At 56.8% G+C, this 14,678-nt stretch overlaps 1 protein-coding gene across 6 annotated transcripts in view; it reads left to right on the forward strand.

Moving 5' to 3' along the window:
* Nucleotides 1–14,678, forward strand: part of MASP1 (MBL associated serine protease 1) — a 60,042-nt gene that overhangs the window by 30,036 nt on the left and 15,328 nt on the right. For 5 of the 6 annotated variants that reach the window (XR_016350333.1, XM_075938223.2, XM_075938224.2 and 2 more), the window contains 2 exons: nt 7,880–8,017; nt 9,861–9,935. Coding sequence is in view for 5 of the 6 variants with exons in the window: in XM_075938223.2 (XP_075794338.2) it covers nt 7,880–8,017; nt 9,861–9,935 (213 nt within the window). In the remaining variant the exon portion in view is untranslated. Of the gene's footprint in view, nt 1–1,263; nt 1,684–7,879; nt 8,018–9,860; nt 9,936–14,678 lie in introns of those variants that run through there. The other variant, XM_075938226.2, reaches the window with a different exon arrangement.

The raw sequence follows: 14,678 nt of genomic DNA on the forward strand, positions 1-14,678 counted from the left end.
ATTTGAAGTTCTGCTTAGTGCATTGGAACGGCCACCAGCTGAGGACAGCTTATTAAAACTGGGACTTTTCAGCTTAGAAAAGAGGAGACTAAGGAGGGATAAGATAGAGGTTTATAAAATCATGACCAGTGTGGCGAAAGTAGATAGAGAAAAATTAATTACTTTCTCCCTTAACATAAGAACAAGGGGTCACCAAATGAAATGAATAGGTGGCAGGTTTTAAACAAACAAAAGGAAGATTTTCCTTCATGCAGCACACAGTTAACCTGTGGAACTCCTTGCCAGAGGATGTTGTGACGACCGGGATTTTAACAGGATTCAAAAAAGAGATAAATTCATGGAAGACGGGTCCATCAATGGCTATTAGCCAGGATGGGTGGGAATGGTGTTTCTGAGAAGCTGTGAATGGGTGACGGGGAAGGGATCACTGGATGATTGCCTGTTCTGTTCACTCTGGGGCACCTGGCATTGGCCACTGTCAGCAGACAGGACACTGGGCTAAGTAGACCTCTGGTCTGACCAGTGTGGCCGTTCTTATGTTCTGCTTGAGCGGAGACAGTATAAAAACTAGAACTGGTTTCAAGTCTTCCTCACAAACTTTTTCTCCACAAGCTTTTGGACAAAAGTGACATTTTCATCAAAATCTTTTAAAGATTTTGTTGAAAAAAGACATTTTGGGCTGTCAAAAAGGGGAGGAGGGGAACTGTAGTGAGTTAAAATTCCTCCAAAGAAATAAATGACAAAACAATTGCACAAAAATTAAACTTTTCCCCTGAACCATCTGGCAGGCAATAAATATAGATTTTTTTGAATGACCACTAATTAATGTTGATGGAGGACTTAATTTGTGCCCAGTGAGGAGAATTTTATTGTAACAGGAGCCAGCCAAGCTGGTGCGGGCTGCATCCCAGAGTAGAATTTAGCACAGGAAGGCCACGGAAGGTGCAAGGAATGAGAATGCCTATTGAAGCAACAGAAGACTTTTACTCCCCTAAGGCAGTTTCCCTTCAAGCTGGTTCCATTGCATGGTAGCACCTGCTGATTTTTAACAGGATCTCTGTGCGCAAACCCCGGAGCACAGCACGGTCGGTGTGTATAACCCAACTTGCTTTTCACGCTTGCTGAATTGAAACCGTGCATCATTAACTATTTCTGGTGTTTTTGGGCTGCGTTTCCTGCATGAACTTTCGCTGCTCGTCCACTGATTCTGCTTTCTCTCTCTCTGCTTTCCTCTTTCCCCCTTTCTCTCTGCCTTCGGTGCAGCTGCGGAAACAACCGACCCCCAGCCAGAAAGAGGAGCTGAGTTGGACCAAACGGCCGCATGATCCCGAGTGCCATCTAGCCACAGCCCCTAGAGTGGGCACAGGGTCTCTTTGATGTGTCAGGGAGCCAGCAGGGCATCCCCGCAACCCTTCCTGATCTGGAATCCATCCCGGCTGTATGGACGGTGCTGTGCTCTGTTAACCCCATCCCGCCCAGCACACGCTTAACTCCAGCTGGGGTGCAGAAAGGGAAAGAAAAACACACCTGAAACACATGCAAATGAGCAAGTCCCCTGCTGAAAAAACAACAGCTAGACTGCTGGGAGTTATAATGTCCTCCCGGTGCATCATGGACCTGCACTCTCCTCCCCCCGCCTCTCCGCCCTGCTCCCACCTCAATGAAAGTCCTTCTGCAAAGGTTGGCGGCTTTGTCTGGGCATGTGTTGTTTGCTGACTTTGATTGAACTCTTTGCTGCCTTGTCTCGCTGGGATCGGGGGATCTATTTCAGTGGCATGAATAAGAAACGTCCCTTCCACTGGCTAAAAATCGGGGCAAAAAAAGCCAACCTCGGTCAGCCTGTTCCGGGGCATTTCAACCCCTCCTTTGGGACTAAAAGCCACTTACAAAAGATAGATCCACAAGGAACCTGGGTGTGATCACAAGTCTCTTCAACCTGCTTTTGCCAGCTCTGCTATGGAGATGTGAATGGTTAACCAGTCAACTGGTCAATATCATCCCTTCCCAGGTGATACTTACCAGTTACAGTTAACAGGCAGGGACTGGAGCAGCCCCCCCACACACACACACCACCACCACCACAGGCAGGGGGGGCTGCTCCAGCCCTCTGGGGCCCACGATGGGCGGCATAAGGAACATAAGAACGGCCGTACTGGGTCAGACCAAAGATCCATCCAGCCCAGTAGCCTGTCTGCCGACGGTGGCCAGCACCAGGTCGGAGCAGCCCCCAGCTGCCTCTGTTTACTCGGTTAACCTGTTAAATAGAGCAGTTAACCAGTTAACTCGTTCAACGGGATTTTAGATCCCTACTCGGCTACTGCTTCCCCACGGCAACACCCTCACACTAATTGGACTCTCCGGGGCTCTATGCTGGGGGTTCCGTCTCCTTCCACCTGTCCCAGGTCGAGCAGAGACTCCCAGGGCCAGAGGGCACTGCCTGGAAGGAATTGTGGAAGGGCTGGGCTGGGGGCAGGAAGGGGAAAGAAAAAGAAGCAAGCTGGGAGAAGGAGCAGAGAAAGGAGGGACGGGTAGGTGGAAGTGTAGTGGCCAGGCAGGGGAAATGAGGGGGGGGGGGAATGGATGAAGTTGGGGTCCTGGAGTAGAAAGCTATGGGACCCCATGCCCAGAGTGAGCCAAAGTCCTCTGAAGTTGCTGGAAATGTGGGCACAGGCCCATAGTGAGCAGGGCTGGGACAGGAACCGGACCTCGGAGAAGGGGAGCAATTCAAGGGAGCGCTACAGGGCTGGACGAGTCAGCCCCTGAAAAGCAGCTGAGGGGAGGCGCTTGGAGCCAGCAGAGAGAGGGGAAAGAGGGGGGCTGGAGTCGCGGGGCGACAATCGGAAAGAGGCTGCTGGCTTGGCAGGAGGCGGCCTACCGTTTTAACGGTGAGAGTCACTCCCCCTGGGATCATTGGCCAAGAGTCCCGGAGGGTTCTCCGTCACTGGCTCTTTTACAGCCACGTCGGGATGGGTTTGGAGAAGGGTCTCTGGCCTGTGTTAGGCAGGAGGACAGACCCGGATCCCACCGGCCCCTCCTGGCCTGGGGCTCTGCGAATCTGCAACAGGCCAATCGGCAGCGGCTCCGGAAGTTTGGCAAATGTTTCCAACTCGCCAGTGTCATGGGGCATGTCCTTCCCCTCCCTCCCTCTACTGTAGGCCCCCGTCTCCTGCCCCACGTATGAGGACGAACACATTTGTCTCATCTTCCCTCTTGTGGGGTCTGGCAGCTGCAGGTCTCACAGAAGGAAAGCTAGAGAATTCATAGCTACCTTCACCGCAGGCCAAATTCACTGTCCTGGTCAAAGTTGCCCCCTTGTGAGAGCCCCACACTTCTGATTATACCTGCCGTGGGCTGGCCCCATCACCTTCGCTCTAGCGCACACACATCGCAAAAGAGATACACCACAATTCGAAAAAGGACAGTGGAGGGCAACACAGACACCTAGGGGTCTGGAAACGCTTCCATATAAGGAGAGATTAAAAAGACTGGGACTGTTAAGCGTAGAAGAGATGACAAAGGGGGAATATGATAGAGGTCTATACAGCCATGAATGGTATGGAGAAACGTGAACAGGGACGTGTTCTTTACTCCCTTCACATAACACAAGCATCCAGGGGGTCCCCCAAAGACATGAACAGGCAAACAAACCAAAGGAAGTGTTTCTTTACACACAAAAATTATGCACCGTTAACCTGTGGAACTCCTTGCTAGGGGATGTTGTGAAGGCCAATAGTAGGAGTGAGTCCATCAATGGCTCTTTGTCAAAAGGGTCAGGGACACAACCATCATGCTCTGGGTCCCCTCTAATTCCTGACGCTCGAGGGTTAGGGCTTTCTGGCCACAAAGTCTCAGCCCAAAGGGCTTTGAGATCCAGGAGAGCCACACGCAAAGGCGGAGTGGTTCTAACGCCCCAGAAGGCAGATGGCAGAGTGTGTCTGTTCAAAAAGAGATGCCCAGATGATACCACCTGACCCCTTGTCTGCTTATTCTTGCCCAAGAGGCTTTGTGCTCACCTGTAAATCAGAGCCCCTTCCTAAAGCCAATCAATTGTACAAGAGACTGAGCCAGTGTCCATCTTGGCCTGGGCCTGTAGCTCCCGCTCCCCCTCCTGGCAGGTACCTGAGGCTTACCAGGTAAAAGAGCGCTGCACAGCTCCTAGAAGTGACCGGCATGTCCGGCTGTCCTCACCCCCAGCTCACATTGGCCATAGATCCTGGCCAATGGGAGCTGTGGGGAGGCACCTCTGGGTGGGGCTGAGCACAGCTCTGTGCTTAGGAGCCGGACAAGTTCGACATGTGTGTTTACCCAGGTTAGAAATTACAGGCGCTTCTGTGTTTGTCCAGCGCCTAGCACAGCTGGACCCTAGCTGGTGACTAAGGTTCCTAGGTAATTCATAGCAACCCATGCATTTCCTGTAGCCTTTCCTAAGCCACCCTGGAGTTACTGCGCCTCGTCAGCAGGGCATCACCTAGATTGATTAGCCTCCGAGTCGTAACAAGAGTTTGCAGGGCTGGGCTGGAGACGAGGCGAGCGACGGGACACAACAAAAGCCCACCGTTAAGCGAACGCAGCAATCCAAGCCGCAATGGGAGTCGCTGGACAGCCTGCCTCATGCCGACACTTCAAAACAACATGACAAAGGCCCAGCCAGGGAGAGGCAAGCAAAGAAAACAGCAGGGGGCGGACGTTTTGAAACGATGCAGGGTTTGTGTGATGTTCACATGGCGATCACGTGTCTCCCCAGTCCAGACAGCAAAACCGCCGCCCTCTGCCTGACTGTTGTTCATACAATGTGAACAATGCGCTGCGCGGCTCGCAGACAACACAAAGACCTGGTCTGGGAGAACAGGTGGAAGAATTCACAGGGCTTGCCTGCGTGGTAGCTCGAGATACAACCAGAGTAAGGTCCCTCTCTAGCTTCAATTCAGGGGGGGCCTTAAAGCAGAGCTGGGTGTAGTGTTGTGGGGGGTGGAGAAGTTGTCAAGTGCTTTCTGTTGCCCCATCTACTACCCACAACATGATGGGGACTAAGGGTATGTCTACACTACCCTCCTAGTTCGAACTAGGAGGGTAATGTAGGCATACCGCACTTGCAAATGAAGCCCGGGATTTGAATTTCCCGGGCTTCATTTGCATAAACTGGGCGCTGCCATTTTTAAATCCCCGCTCGTTCGAACCCCGTGCCGCGCGGCTACACGCGGCACGAACTAGGTAGTTCAGACTAGGCTTCCTAGTCCGAACTACCGTTACTCCTCGTGGAATGAGGAGTAACAGTAGTTCGGACTAGGAAGCCTAGTCCGAACTACCTAGTTCGTGCCCCGTGTAGCCGCGCGGCACGGGGTTCGAACCAGCGGGGATTTAAAAATGGCGGCTCCCCGCTTATGCAGATGAAGCCCAGGAAATTCAAATCCCGGGCTTCATTTGCAAGTGCGGTATGCCTACATTACCCCGCTAGTTCGAACTAGGAGGGTAGTGTAGACATACCCTGAGAGAGTATCTTCTTGCCTCTCTATCAAACCACGGCACGACCACGTCTTGAATACAGAGTGCAGACGTGGTCGCCTCATCTCAAAAAAGATCGATTAGTACTGGAAAAGGTTCAGAAAAGGGCAATAAAAATGATTACAGGCCCCTTATGAAGAGAGATTTAAAAGCCAGGGACTTTTCATCTTAGAAAAGAGAAGACTAAGGGGGATGTGAAAGAGGTGTATAAAGTCATGACTAGTGTGGAAAAAGGGAATGAGGAAAAGTTATTTCCTTGTTCCCATAACATAAGAATTAGGGGTCACCCAATGAAATGAATAGGGAGCAGGTTTAAAACAAAAAGTTTTTCTTCACGCAGAGCACTGTCAACCTGTGGAACTCCTTGCCAGAGGATGTGAAGACCAGGACTTTAGCAGGATTCAAAAAAGAACTAGATAAATTCATGGAGGTTAGGTCCATCAATGGCTGTTAGATAGGATGGGTAGATAAGGTGTCCCCAGCCTCTGTTTGTCAGAGGCTGGAAAGGGATGACAGGAGAGGAATCATTAGACGATTCCCTGCTCTGTTCACTCCCTCTGGGGCATCTGCCATTGGCCACTGGGGGCAGACAGGACACGGGGCTGGATGGACCTTTGGTCTGACCCAGTGTGGCCGTTCTTTTGTTCTTTTGTAGTAATGCAACGGGCACATGGGTGAACATCGGGCTGGGGGAAGCAAGCCCCTAACCCCGCCCCTTTTGCCTGAGGCCCCGCCCCCGCACCGGAGCCAAGTCCACTCCAGCATTCTGGGGGTGGAGTGTGGCCGCGGCGGGGCCATGCCCGGCAGCGTGAGAAGGCAATGCCTTCCTTTGCCTCTTACACCCGCCGCCCATGACCATGTGGCAACAGCTGGTGCGAACACATCAGCGGCTCGCCCACTGGCTCTGGGCAGCCCCCGGGTTCTTCTGCAGCGTGGCCGCTCTCAGGCTCATAGCACGTGTGTGGAAACTGGTACTCACGGCTGGAAGCAGGGGGCAAGCTCTACGGCTCTGCTCCGTCCAGCATTTCCTGGCTGGCGGGGCACTTGCTGAGCGAGCGGGGGTGTCGGTTTCCAGGACAGCGTGCCGGGAAGGCTGGAGACAAAGCGAGGGACAGGGCGCAACAAAAGCAAAGCCATCAATCCATGCAGCAATGGGCGGCTGAGACAGAGCACTGGGCTGGGAGCCAGGGCACATTCCCTCCCTGTCCCTGACCCAACTGACTTTGTACCGGGCATTTCTTCCCGCTGCTCCCCTCCCGCGCTGGATCGATCTGTCTCCTACTCAGCGGGTTCACTCCTTGGGGCAGGCCCCGTCTCAGGTGGTGTTCGTGGAAGACGGCAGGAGGTGCTGCTGAAACAATCCTAGAACGCTAGACCTGGAAGGGCCCTCGCGAGATCATGACCTTGCATGACAATTCTACGATTCCCGAGCTATAACGTATAGGACTGAACCGTCCACATCCATCGCTGCCTAGTGATGTCAGTGACTATGATACACAGACTTTCACAGCAACAGCAGGGCTAGAACTGACATTCTTCCCAAAGGCTGGACTCTACCACTGGAGCTAAAAGAGAATCTCCCTTAGCTATGGACACTATAGTCTTATGACACATGGGTGAGCTGCCTTGGTTGCAGTGGTGCACATACACACTGGCTAGTGCATCACATCAGTGACCTGGACTGGATTTGGTTAGACACAGTCATATCCACTCCCAGCCTGGCCGGAGTTACGGTTCGTTACCGGATCCCTGCGTGGGGGAGAGGGGGTGATCTCACAAAGGGAAGGGTTGGTTTGGGGCTTATTGCAGGGTATTGTGTGAGGATACAATGATACTGTTGAAATCAGTGCCAAATTCCCATTGACTTTACCAGAGGCAGGTGTTCAATGCGGAGGGAAGGGCAGATTCCCACGGGGAAAGGCTTAGGGTGGCTGGTGGAAGGAAAGGAAAAGACGAGGAACTAAAACCAGACATACTCGGCCTCAGAGCCTGACGGGCAGTGTTCCCTGTAAGCTGAGTGCTTGGGTGGCCACACAGGAGAGATTCAAATGCTGCCAGTGGCACGTTCATGTGGGTGGTGCACATCCACACATGCCTTGGTGCACACAACAAAATGTACTCCGTGCATGGATGGAAAAATTAAAGGGACCATTGCAGACAGGTTAAAATAACCTCACTTGTGCGCATCCCCACCTGCAGCAGGGCTAGGTCTGGCAGCGCTGGCAGACCGGCGGCTATATGGGCCCCTTCGAAACGCCCCCAGGAGCAAGCCATGCAAGGCCCCTGCAGCGATATTGCACAGAGGCCGTGGGCGGAGCCTGCGGAGACGGGATCTGCCCGCCGGCGCCTAAACTCTCCTTTCCTTGCGGCTTTTCAGTTGCTGACTGCAAAGCCCCCGCAGAGCTGGAGCACGGGTCTGTCACCTTCGCCACGCGAAACAACCTCACCACGTACCGCTCCGGGGTCCAGTACGCCTGCCAGCACCCCTACTATCAGATGGCCCCAAATATCACTGGTGAGGCTCTCCGCTGCCGGGGGAGGGGCTCAGGGGCTGCGGCCAGGCAGGGGTGGGAGGGGCTCCGTGCCCCCTCCCTCCGTCGCTCGCTCTCCCCCACCCGCGCTCACTTTCACTGGGCTGGGGCAGGCGGGTGGGGGATGGGAGGAGGTGGGGCCACGAATGAGGGGCTCCGGGTGCGGAGGGGGCTCCAGGCTGGGGCAGGGGGTTGGGGTGCCGGACGGGGTTCAGGGGCGGGCTCTGGCCAGGCGGTGCTGACCTCTGGAAGCAGCTGGCATGTCCAGTCCTAAGCACAGGGAGCCCCGCCCACAGGGGCCACCCTACAGCTCCCATTGGCCAGGAACCACGGCCAATGGGAGCCTGGGGTGAACTTCCAGGGGTCTTGCGGAGCCAGGGAGCCCCGAGCCCCCCGGCACCAGCGTCCGGACTTTAGCAGCCCGGGGCTGCCCAGAGCTGCCAGGTCCCTTTTCAACCGGGCGTCCCGGTCAGACACCGGATGCTCCCGTGTACCTCCTGGGCGCTGAGAGCCCGCAAGGGGGAAGGACTCCAGCCCGAGCATCTACGCTGCCCTATACAGCCCAGACCCCAGCCGGAGTCAGCTGTCCCGGGCTGGGAGCAGCGGGGCTGAGGGTCTTTGCCTGCTGGGTGCAAACAGCCAGACCTCCTGTGGTCAGGGCTCCACTTCCATTGGCAGCCAGGTCACAGCTCGGCTCCCCTTACGGGGAGGGTCTGCAGCCGGCGGTGGCAGGTGCGCTAGGCAGGGGGAGGCGTTGCCTTCCCAACCCGCCAGCCTGGCCCCGCCCAGACTCCGCCCCCGGAATGCCGGCTGGAGGCACACTGGGGCGGAGTGTTGCTGCCCCCAGCACCTGCCCTCCCTGTGCTCCAGGGCCACTCCACCTCCTCGTGCGGGGCTGGCCTCTGTGGAGGGCGGGGCCTGGGAAGGGGGCGGGGCCCTGGCAGAAAGGGCAAAGCTGGGGCAGAAGGGGCGGGGCTGGGGGCTTGCTTGGCCCTACCTTCACCACCGCCCATGTCTGCAGCCACCGCTGGCCCCGGCCTGCTCTGAGCAGCATTGCAAGTGCCTTTCGGTGCCTGACTCCCATGGGTTTCCTGCACGCCAGGGCTCTGCTTTCCACGCTCCGCCCGGCCTCTCGCGGGGCGCGCGGCGTTGCAAACTTCCATGGGCCGCGTTTGCGCTCTCAGCCCCCCTCCGGCATCCGGGGACGTGGCTCAGAGGCTGCCCCCGACCCATCCAGAGACCCAGCCCGGCCGCTCCGGGGGAGGCGTGGCGCTCGGCAGGATCTGCTCACATCCCAGCCCCCTTGCTCTGGACCCCGCTGCTCCCCCGTCTCCCGGGCCCTGCCCGAGTGCGCAATCACCTTTGGCATGGCGGGCGCCTGCAGGGAACCAGCCCAGCCCATCTGTCCTGCATTATGTTAGCAGGGCCTGACAGCCTGGGAAGGAGAAGCAAATGGGCCCATGGCCAGCAGGGGCAGGACAGGCCGGCAGGGGAGCGCAAATCCCCATACACACGGGCGTGCAGATGCCCTTCATTTCTCCCTGCCCTGGAAAATCATCGGGGGGAGGGGGAGCAGTGGAGGGGCCTTTCACACAATCCGACTCCCCCCCAACACACCTCCCGGGCCCCAGGCTGGCTCCCAGACTCCAGATGGCCCCCGGCTGTCGGCGGAGCGTGCGCCCCTGGGCGCCAGACCGACAGCCGCAGCCGGCGGTGCCACTAACCCGGGTAACCCCGCAGGCTGTGGCTGTGGGGTGGTCCAGGCAACAGGCGGCCGGAGGAGCGGGTGTGCATCGTGCTCCCGGGTCACAGGCTGCTCTCTTCCAGGCAGGTACACCTGTGACGCGACGGGGGTGTGGAGGAGCGAGGAGCTGGGGACCGCGCTGCCGTCGTGCCGCCCAGGTAAGGAGCCGCCGCTGGGGAGGGGGTGGCTTGTGCCGGCGTCGGCCGGAGCAGCATTCGCTCTACAAGGGGTAACAGGGCGCGATGCGACTGGTACGGGCTAGGACGAGGGTCGGGGGCTGGTCAGGCCGGCAGGGACACGCAGGGCAGAGCCACGAGCAGGGCTGTGTGCCACGGGGGGGCTGGCTTCCGACCACCCCACACGCCACAGGAGCTGAGCTCCAGGGGTGGGTTCGGGGCCCATCTCTATTGCGGTGGCCAAACCCTGCCCCGCCAGCCTCTGCAGGTACCCGCGGGATTGCACTGGTGGGACGTGGCCCAGGGTGGACAGCCCCTTAGAACCCGCCTCGGGCAGCCTCCCACGAGCCCAGCAAAAATCAGACGCCCAGCAGGGCGGGTCTTTAAATACTGGCCCAAGAGAGTCCCCCTCTAGGCGTGCTCTCCAATGGCCCCCGTGCTCTGCACCCATTCGCCGGTGGGTCCTCGTTAGCCCCGCTATACCGCTGGCGACACTGTGGCTGAGTCACTAAGGGACAGGCCACAGGCCACAGAGAGAGGCAGTGTCAAGGGGGGAATTCGGCTCCTAGCTCCGATGTCTGCATTCGGGCCACCTCGCGCTGTTGATTAGGTGGCCAGTCACCTAGCCCCGGTGGCTGGTAACAGGTTTTCTCTGGGTAGACCCACGGGAATGCAGCGTGTTAGGCGCATTTAGAAAGCGGGGGTGGGGAAGCTTTTTTGGAGAGGGGCTAGTAACCCACAGAAAAATCAGTTGGGGGCCGCACGCAAGCAGAGAGACCCTCCTCACTTTCCCCTCGCACACCAGAGCCTGGGGGGGCCAGGCTAGTAGTTTTCGTGGGCCCCAGCCCCACGGGGGAAAGGCAGTGGAGGGGCTGGCGTGCCAGCACCAGCTCCCCAGTGCTGTGGGAGCCCTGAGCCTCGGGGGCTGGATCCAAGCAATCCGGGGGCCGCATCCGGCCTTAGGTCCCCCACCCCTGATTCAAAGCCTAGAGTCTGAGCCACAGAGAGAGGCAGCAAAACGTGGGGATGTCTCGGGTCCTCCCCCATCTCCACTCCTCTAGCTCGCCGCTGCTTTGTCCTGGGAAAGGCGGAGCCCCCGCGCCTGCCCAGCGCTGAAAGCCACTTCACATTTCCGACAGGTGCTGTCTTATTGCCACCCGGGGCCTGCCAGCTCGTCACATGGCTCAGCTGGGCCGCACTGTCTGCCCTAGAGAAACCCTCTCCTCCCCTTTCCCTCTGCTTCTCACAATGCCCCCAGATCTCACCGGCTGCAGGGCCAGCCCCCACACACAGCTTCCGGGCTGTTTGCTGCCGCGCCGTCAGGTCTCCCAGACTCCTTTCATGGTCTTGTCCTGGGCGTCGTTGTGCGGTCGGGCTGCGAGGCCAAGTTCACTGTTGTTCAAACACCCTGCAGCCCTGCACTCCTGTATGAAGGCTTTGTACGCTCATCTAGGACTGAAGCAGGGTTCCCTGTGACCTGAGCACTTGGGCGGCGGTCCAGGAGAGATTCAGGTCCCACCCAGCTAATTGGTAGAGCTGACCACTGCCAGCAGCATGTGCATCTATGTGTGGTGCACATCTGCACATGCCTTGGTGCACACAACAAAATTCATTCCACACACCGACGGGGAAACTTTGCGGGGACATTGGCCAGGAAGACTAGTCCCATGGGGGCTTGGCTGGCGAATCGCCCCTTGCCCAGAGAGTGCAGGGGTAGCAAGTTTCAAAGGCTCACCCTTCCCGCTCGATCCAGAGCAAGACCAAGCTGCGAGGCGAGGATCCGCATCGGGTTTTGCCACCACCCCATGGCAGCGGCCCAGTCTCCTGCCACAGCCACTGCTGCGGTGCCTGTTCCGTGGAGGGGCCAAGGGCTCCGGTGCCCAGGCCTTTCAGGTAGCAATAAATGCAGCAATAAGAAACTTCCCTCTCCTCTGCGGGGTTCAGCTTCCGCTCCCACTCCTGCTGGCTCCAGTGCCCTGACTCCATCGTAACCAGCTCCGCTCCTGGCCCCAGCATGGGCAGGGAACACGTGCGCCGGAAGCCTCCTAAAGGAGCCTTTGGGACGTCTAGGCTGACCTCCCGCCTCCCGCGAACCCAGGCTGACGTCGCTTCGGTCCCTCCGGGGTGAGCGGGGGTAACCCCCACTCCTGCCGGGGGTGGGTCGCTGCCCCGTGGAGTGTCACGCAGACCATGGACAGCGAGAGACAAGAGTGCGGGCGCTCGACAGGCTGGGCTGAGAGCCGGCTGGCTTATAGCTCAGGCTGTAGAGGGCCCTACGCTGAGGTCCCAGGTTTGAATCTGCCTGCTGGTAGTTACACTGAGTTCAGAGCTTCCTGTCCCGTTGCCGGTCCCCTCCCTGAACTGGGCACCGCAGTCTCATTGGGGACCCAGGCCTTGTTCCACAGAAAGGGATGCAGCCCCCCAGGGGAGTCCCAAGGGTTCCTGGCCAATGGAGATGGAGGGCCTGGTGCGGGGGCGTTAAGGATGCTTGTGGCCTGTATCCCAAAGGCAGAGAACAAAGGATGTTGTGGCTCTGTAGTTACCTCTCCTCAGCACCCCAGGGACCATGGGAATGGCCGGGCCTGGGGCTTTGCCTAGGCAACCATTTCCAGCAGTGAGTGGCCGTAACGGTCCCCAGGCAAGCTCCCCCTTGGACACTGAGGACCAGCCTTGTGGCCAGGACTGTGGCAAGCTCCTTCTGGCCTGAGGTGACAAACATTTTGCCTTTAGTCATCGGGGCTTCCGATGGGGCTGGCGAGCCGATGCCGGCAGCCTCCGTGCGCCAGGGGCTCCCGTCTCTGATCCCCTCGGGGGACATGACGGACAGAGGGAGCGAGCTGTTCAGCCGGCCTCAGACTCCCTCCCCCTTCCCTCAAGCCAGTCGCCCACCGGCGCGTAACCCCGCCCCCCGGCCGCTGCGCCGCACCCTCCAGCTGCCGTGAGCAAGAGCCCTGCCAGCGCCTTCAGGGCTTGGTCTACATTTCGTTAGAATAAATATTTGGCAGGAGCAGCTTCCGCTAACCCTATGCCATGTCCCTAGGGGGGAAGGCCGCTTTCCGGCAGGCTGACAGCTGGCCAGCGCTGTTTGGCTAAGTGCATTTTGTATTCCTGACAGCATTTGAAAAGGGAGAGAACTTAAACACGCACGCACGCACACACATGCATGTCCACACGCATGCAGATGCATGTGCATACATGTGTACACCCATGTGCAGACGTGTACTCACATGCATGCACATGTGCACACCTGTACATGCATGTGCCTGTACAGACACACGTGTGGACACGCACATATACATATCCGCACATGCATGTCCACACACACACACAGCTACACACATATATGTGCGTGCAGTACAGACACACACATACTCGTGTACACACACACATGCCCACACATATACACATACATGCGTGTACACATATGCATGTGCATGCGAACATACATACACGTACACATGTAACCCACACACCTAGGCTGTGTCTAGACTGGCCAGTTTTTCTGGAAAATCAGCCGCTTTTCTGGAAACACTTTCCAGCTGTCTGCACTGGCCGCTTGAATTTCCGCAAAAGCACTGATAATCTCATGTAAGAGTGTCAGTGTTTTTGTGGAAATACTATGCTGCTCCCGTTCGGGCAAAAGTCCTTTTGCGCAAAACTTTTGCGCAAAAGGGTCAGTGAAGACAGCTCGGATTTGTTTTCCGGTGTGGTTGTTACACACACACACACAGAGCCACTTCTAGAAGGCCCATCTTTACAAGTCACCTTTCCCCGGTGGGTGTCAGACAGCACAAGCTCAGGCTGGGGTAACAAATTAGGCAGCACGGTGGAATGAAACTGATCAGTCCCTGGTCCATATCAGGCAGCTCGATGCTATTGTCCCTCCTTACCCGCTGGGGACCTCTTTGGAGAGGCAGAGCTGTCTATTGGGCTGAGGATGTGGCTGTGAGCCATGAATCAACCTCATCTGCTTATGTAGCCAGTCCGCCCCCTCCAAAGTACACGTCTGTATCTGAATCCCAGAGTTAGACTCGTGTTTATTATTTCTCTCTTTTATTTCTGTCTTTATTTTGCTGGGTGGGGTCTTTATTTTGCACCAGTTTACCCTTGTCCTGTTAGCAGCACCGATTAAAGCATCGTGTCACGGTGCCCACTTAAATTGCAACCTGATTTGTCACTGAAGCACAGAGGAGAGCCTTGCTAGGCTAGAGCACCCCTTGTTATCAGAGTATAAGAATGGCCATATTGGGTCAGCCCAAATGTCCATCTAGCCCAGGGTCCTGTCTGCCCACAGTGGCCAATCTAGGTGCCCCAGAGGGAGTGAACAGAACAGGGAATCATCAAGTGAATCCTGTTATATAGTCTTGGCCTTCACAACATCCTCTGGCAAGGAGTTCCACAGGTTAACGGTGTGTTGTGGCCAGATATGCTCCCTTATATTTGTCTTAAACCTGCTGCTTATTCATATTTATTATTTCTCTCTTTTATTTCTGTATTTATTTTGCTGGGTGGGGTCTTTATTTCGCACCAGTTTACCCTTGTCCTGTTAACAGCACCAATTAAAGCATCGTGTCACGATGCCCACTTAAATTGCAACCTGGTTTGTCACTGAAGCACAGAGGATGGCCGGGCTGGGCAAGGGCCTGATATTTTGGGGTCCGTGCATAAGTGGGATGATCCCCACGTCCGTGGTCTGCTGACAAAGACCCTGATGCTGCCCTTAAT

Source organism: Pelodiscus sinensis, chromosome 10 (genome assembly GCF_052426305.1).
Source record: "Pelodiscus sinensis isolate ZL-2025 chromosome 10, ASM5242630v1, whole genome shotgun sequence".
Classification (NCBI taxonomy): domain Eukaryota; kingdom Metazoa; phylum Chordata; order Testudines; family Trionychidae; genus Pelodiscus; species Pelodiscus sinensis.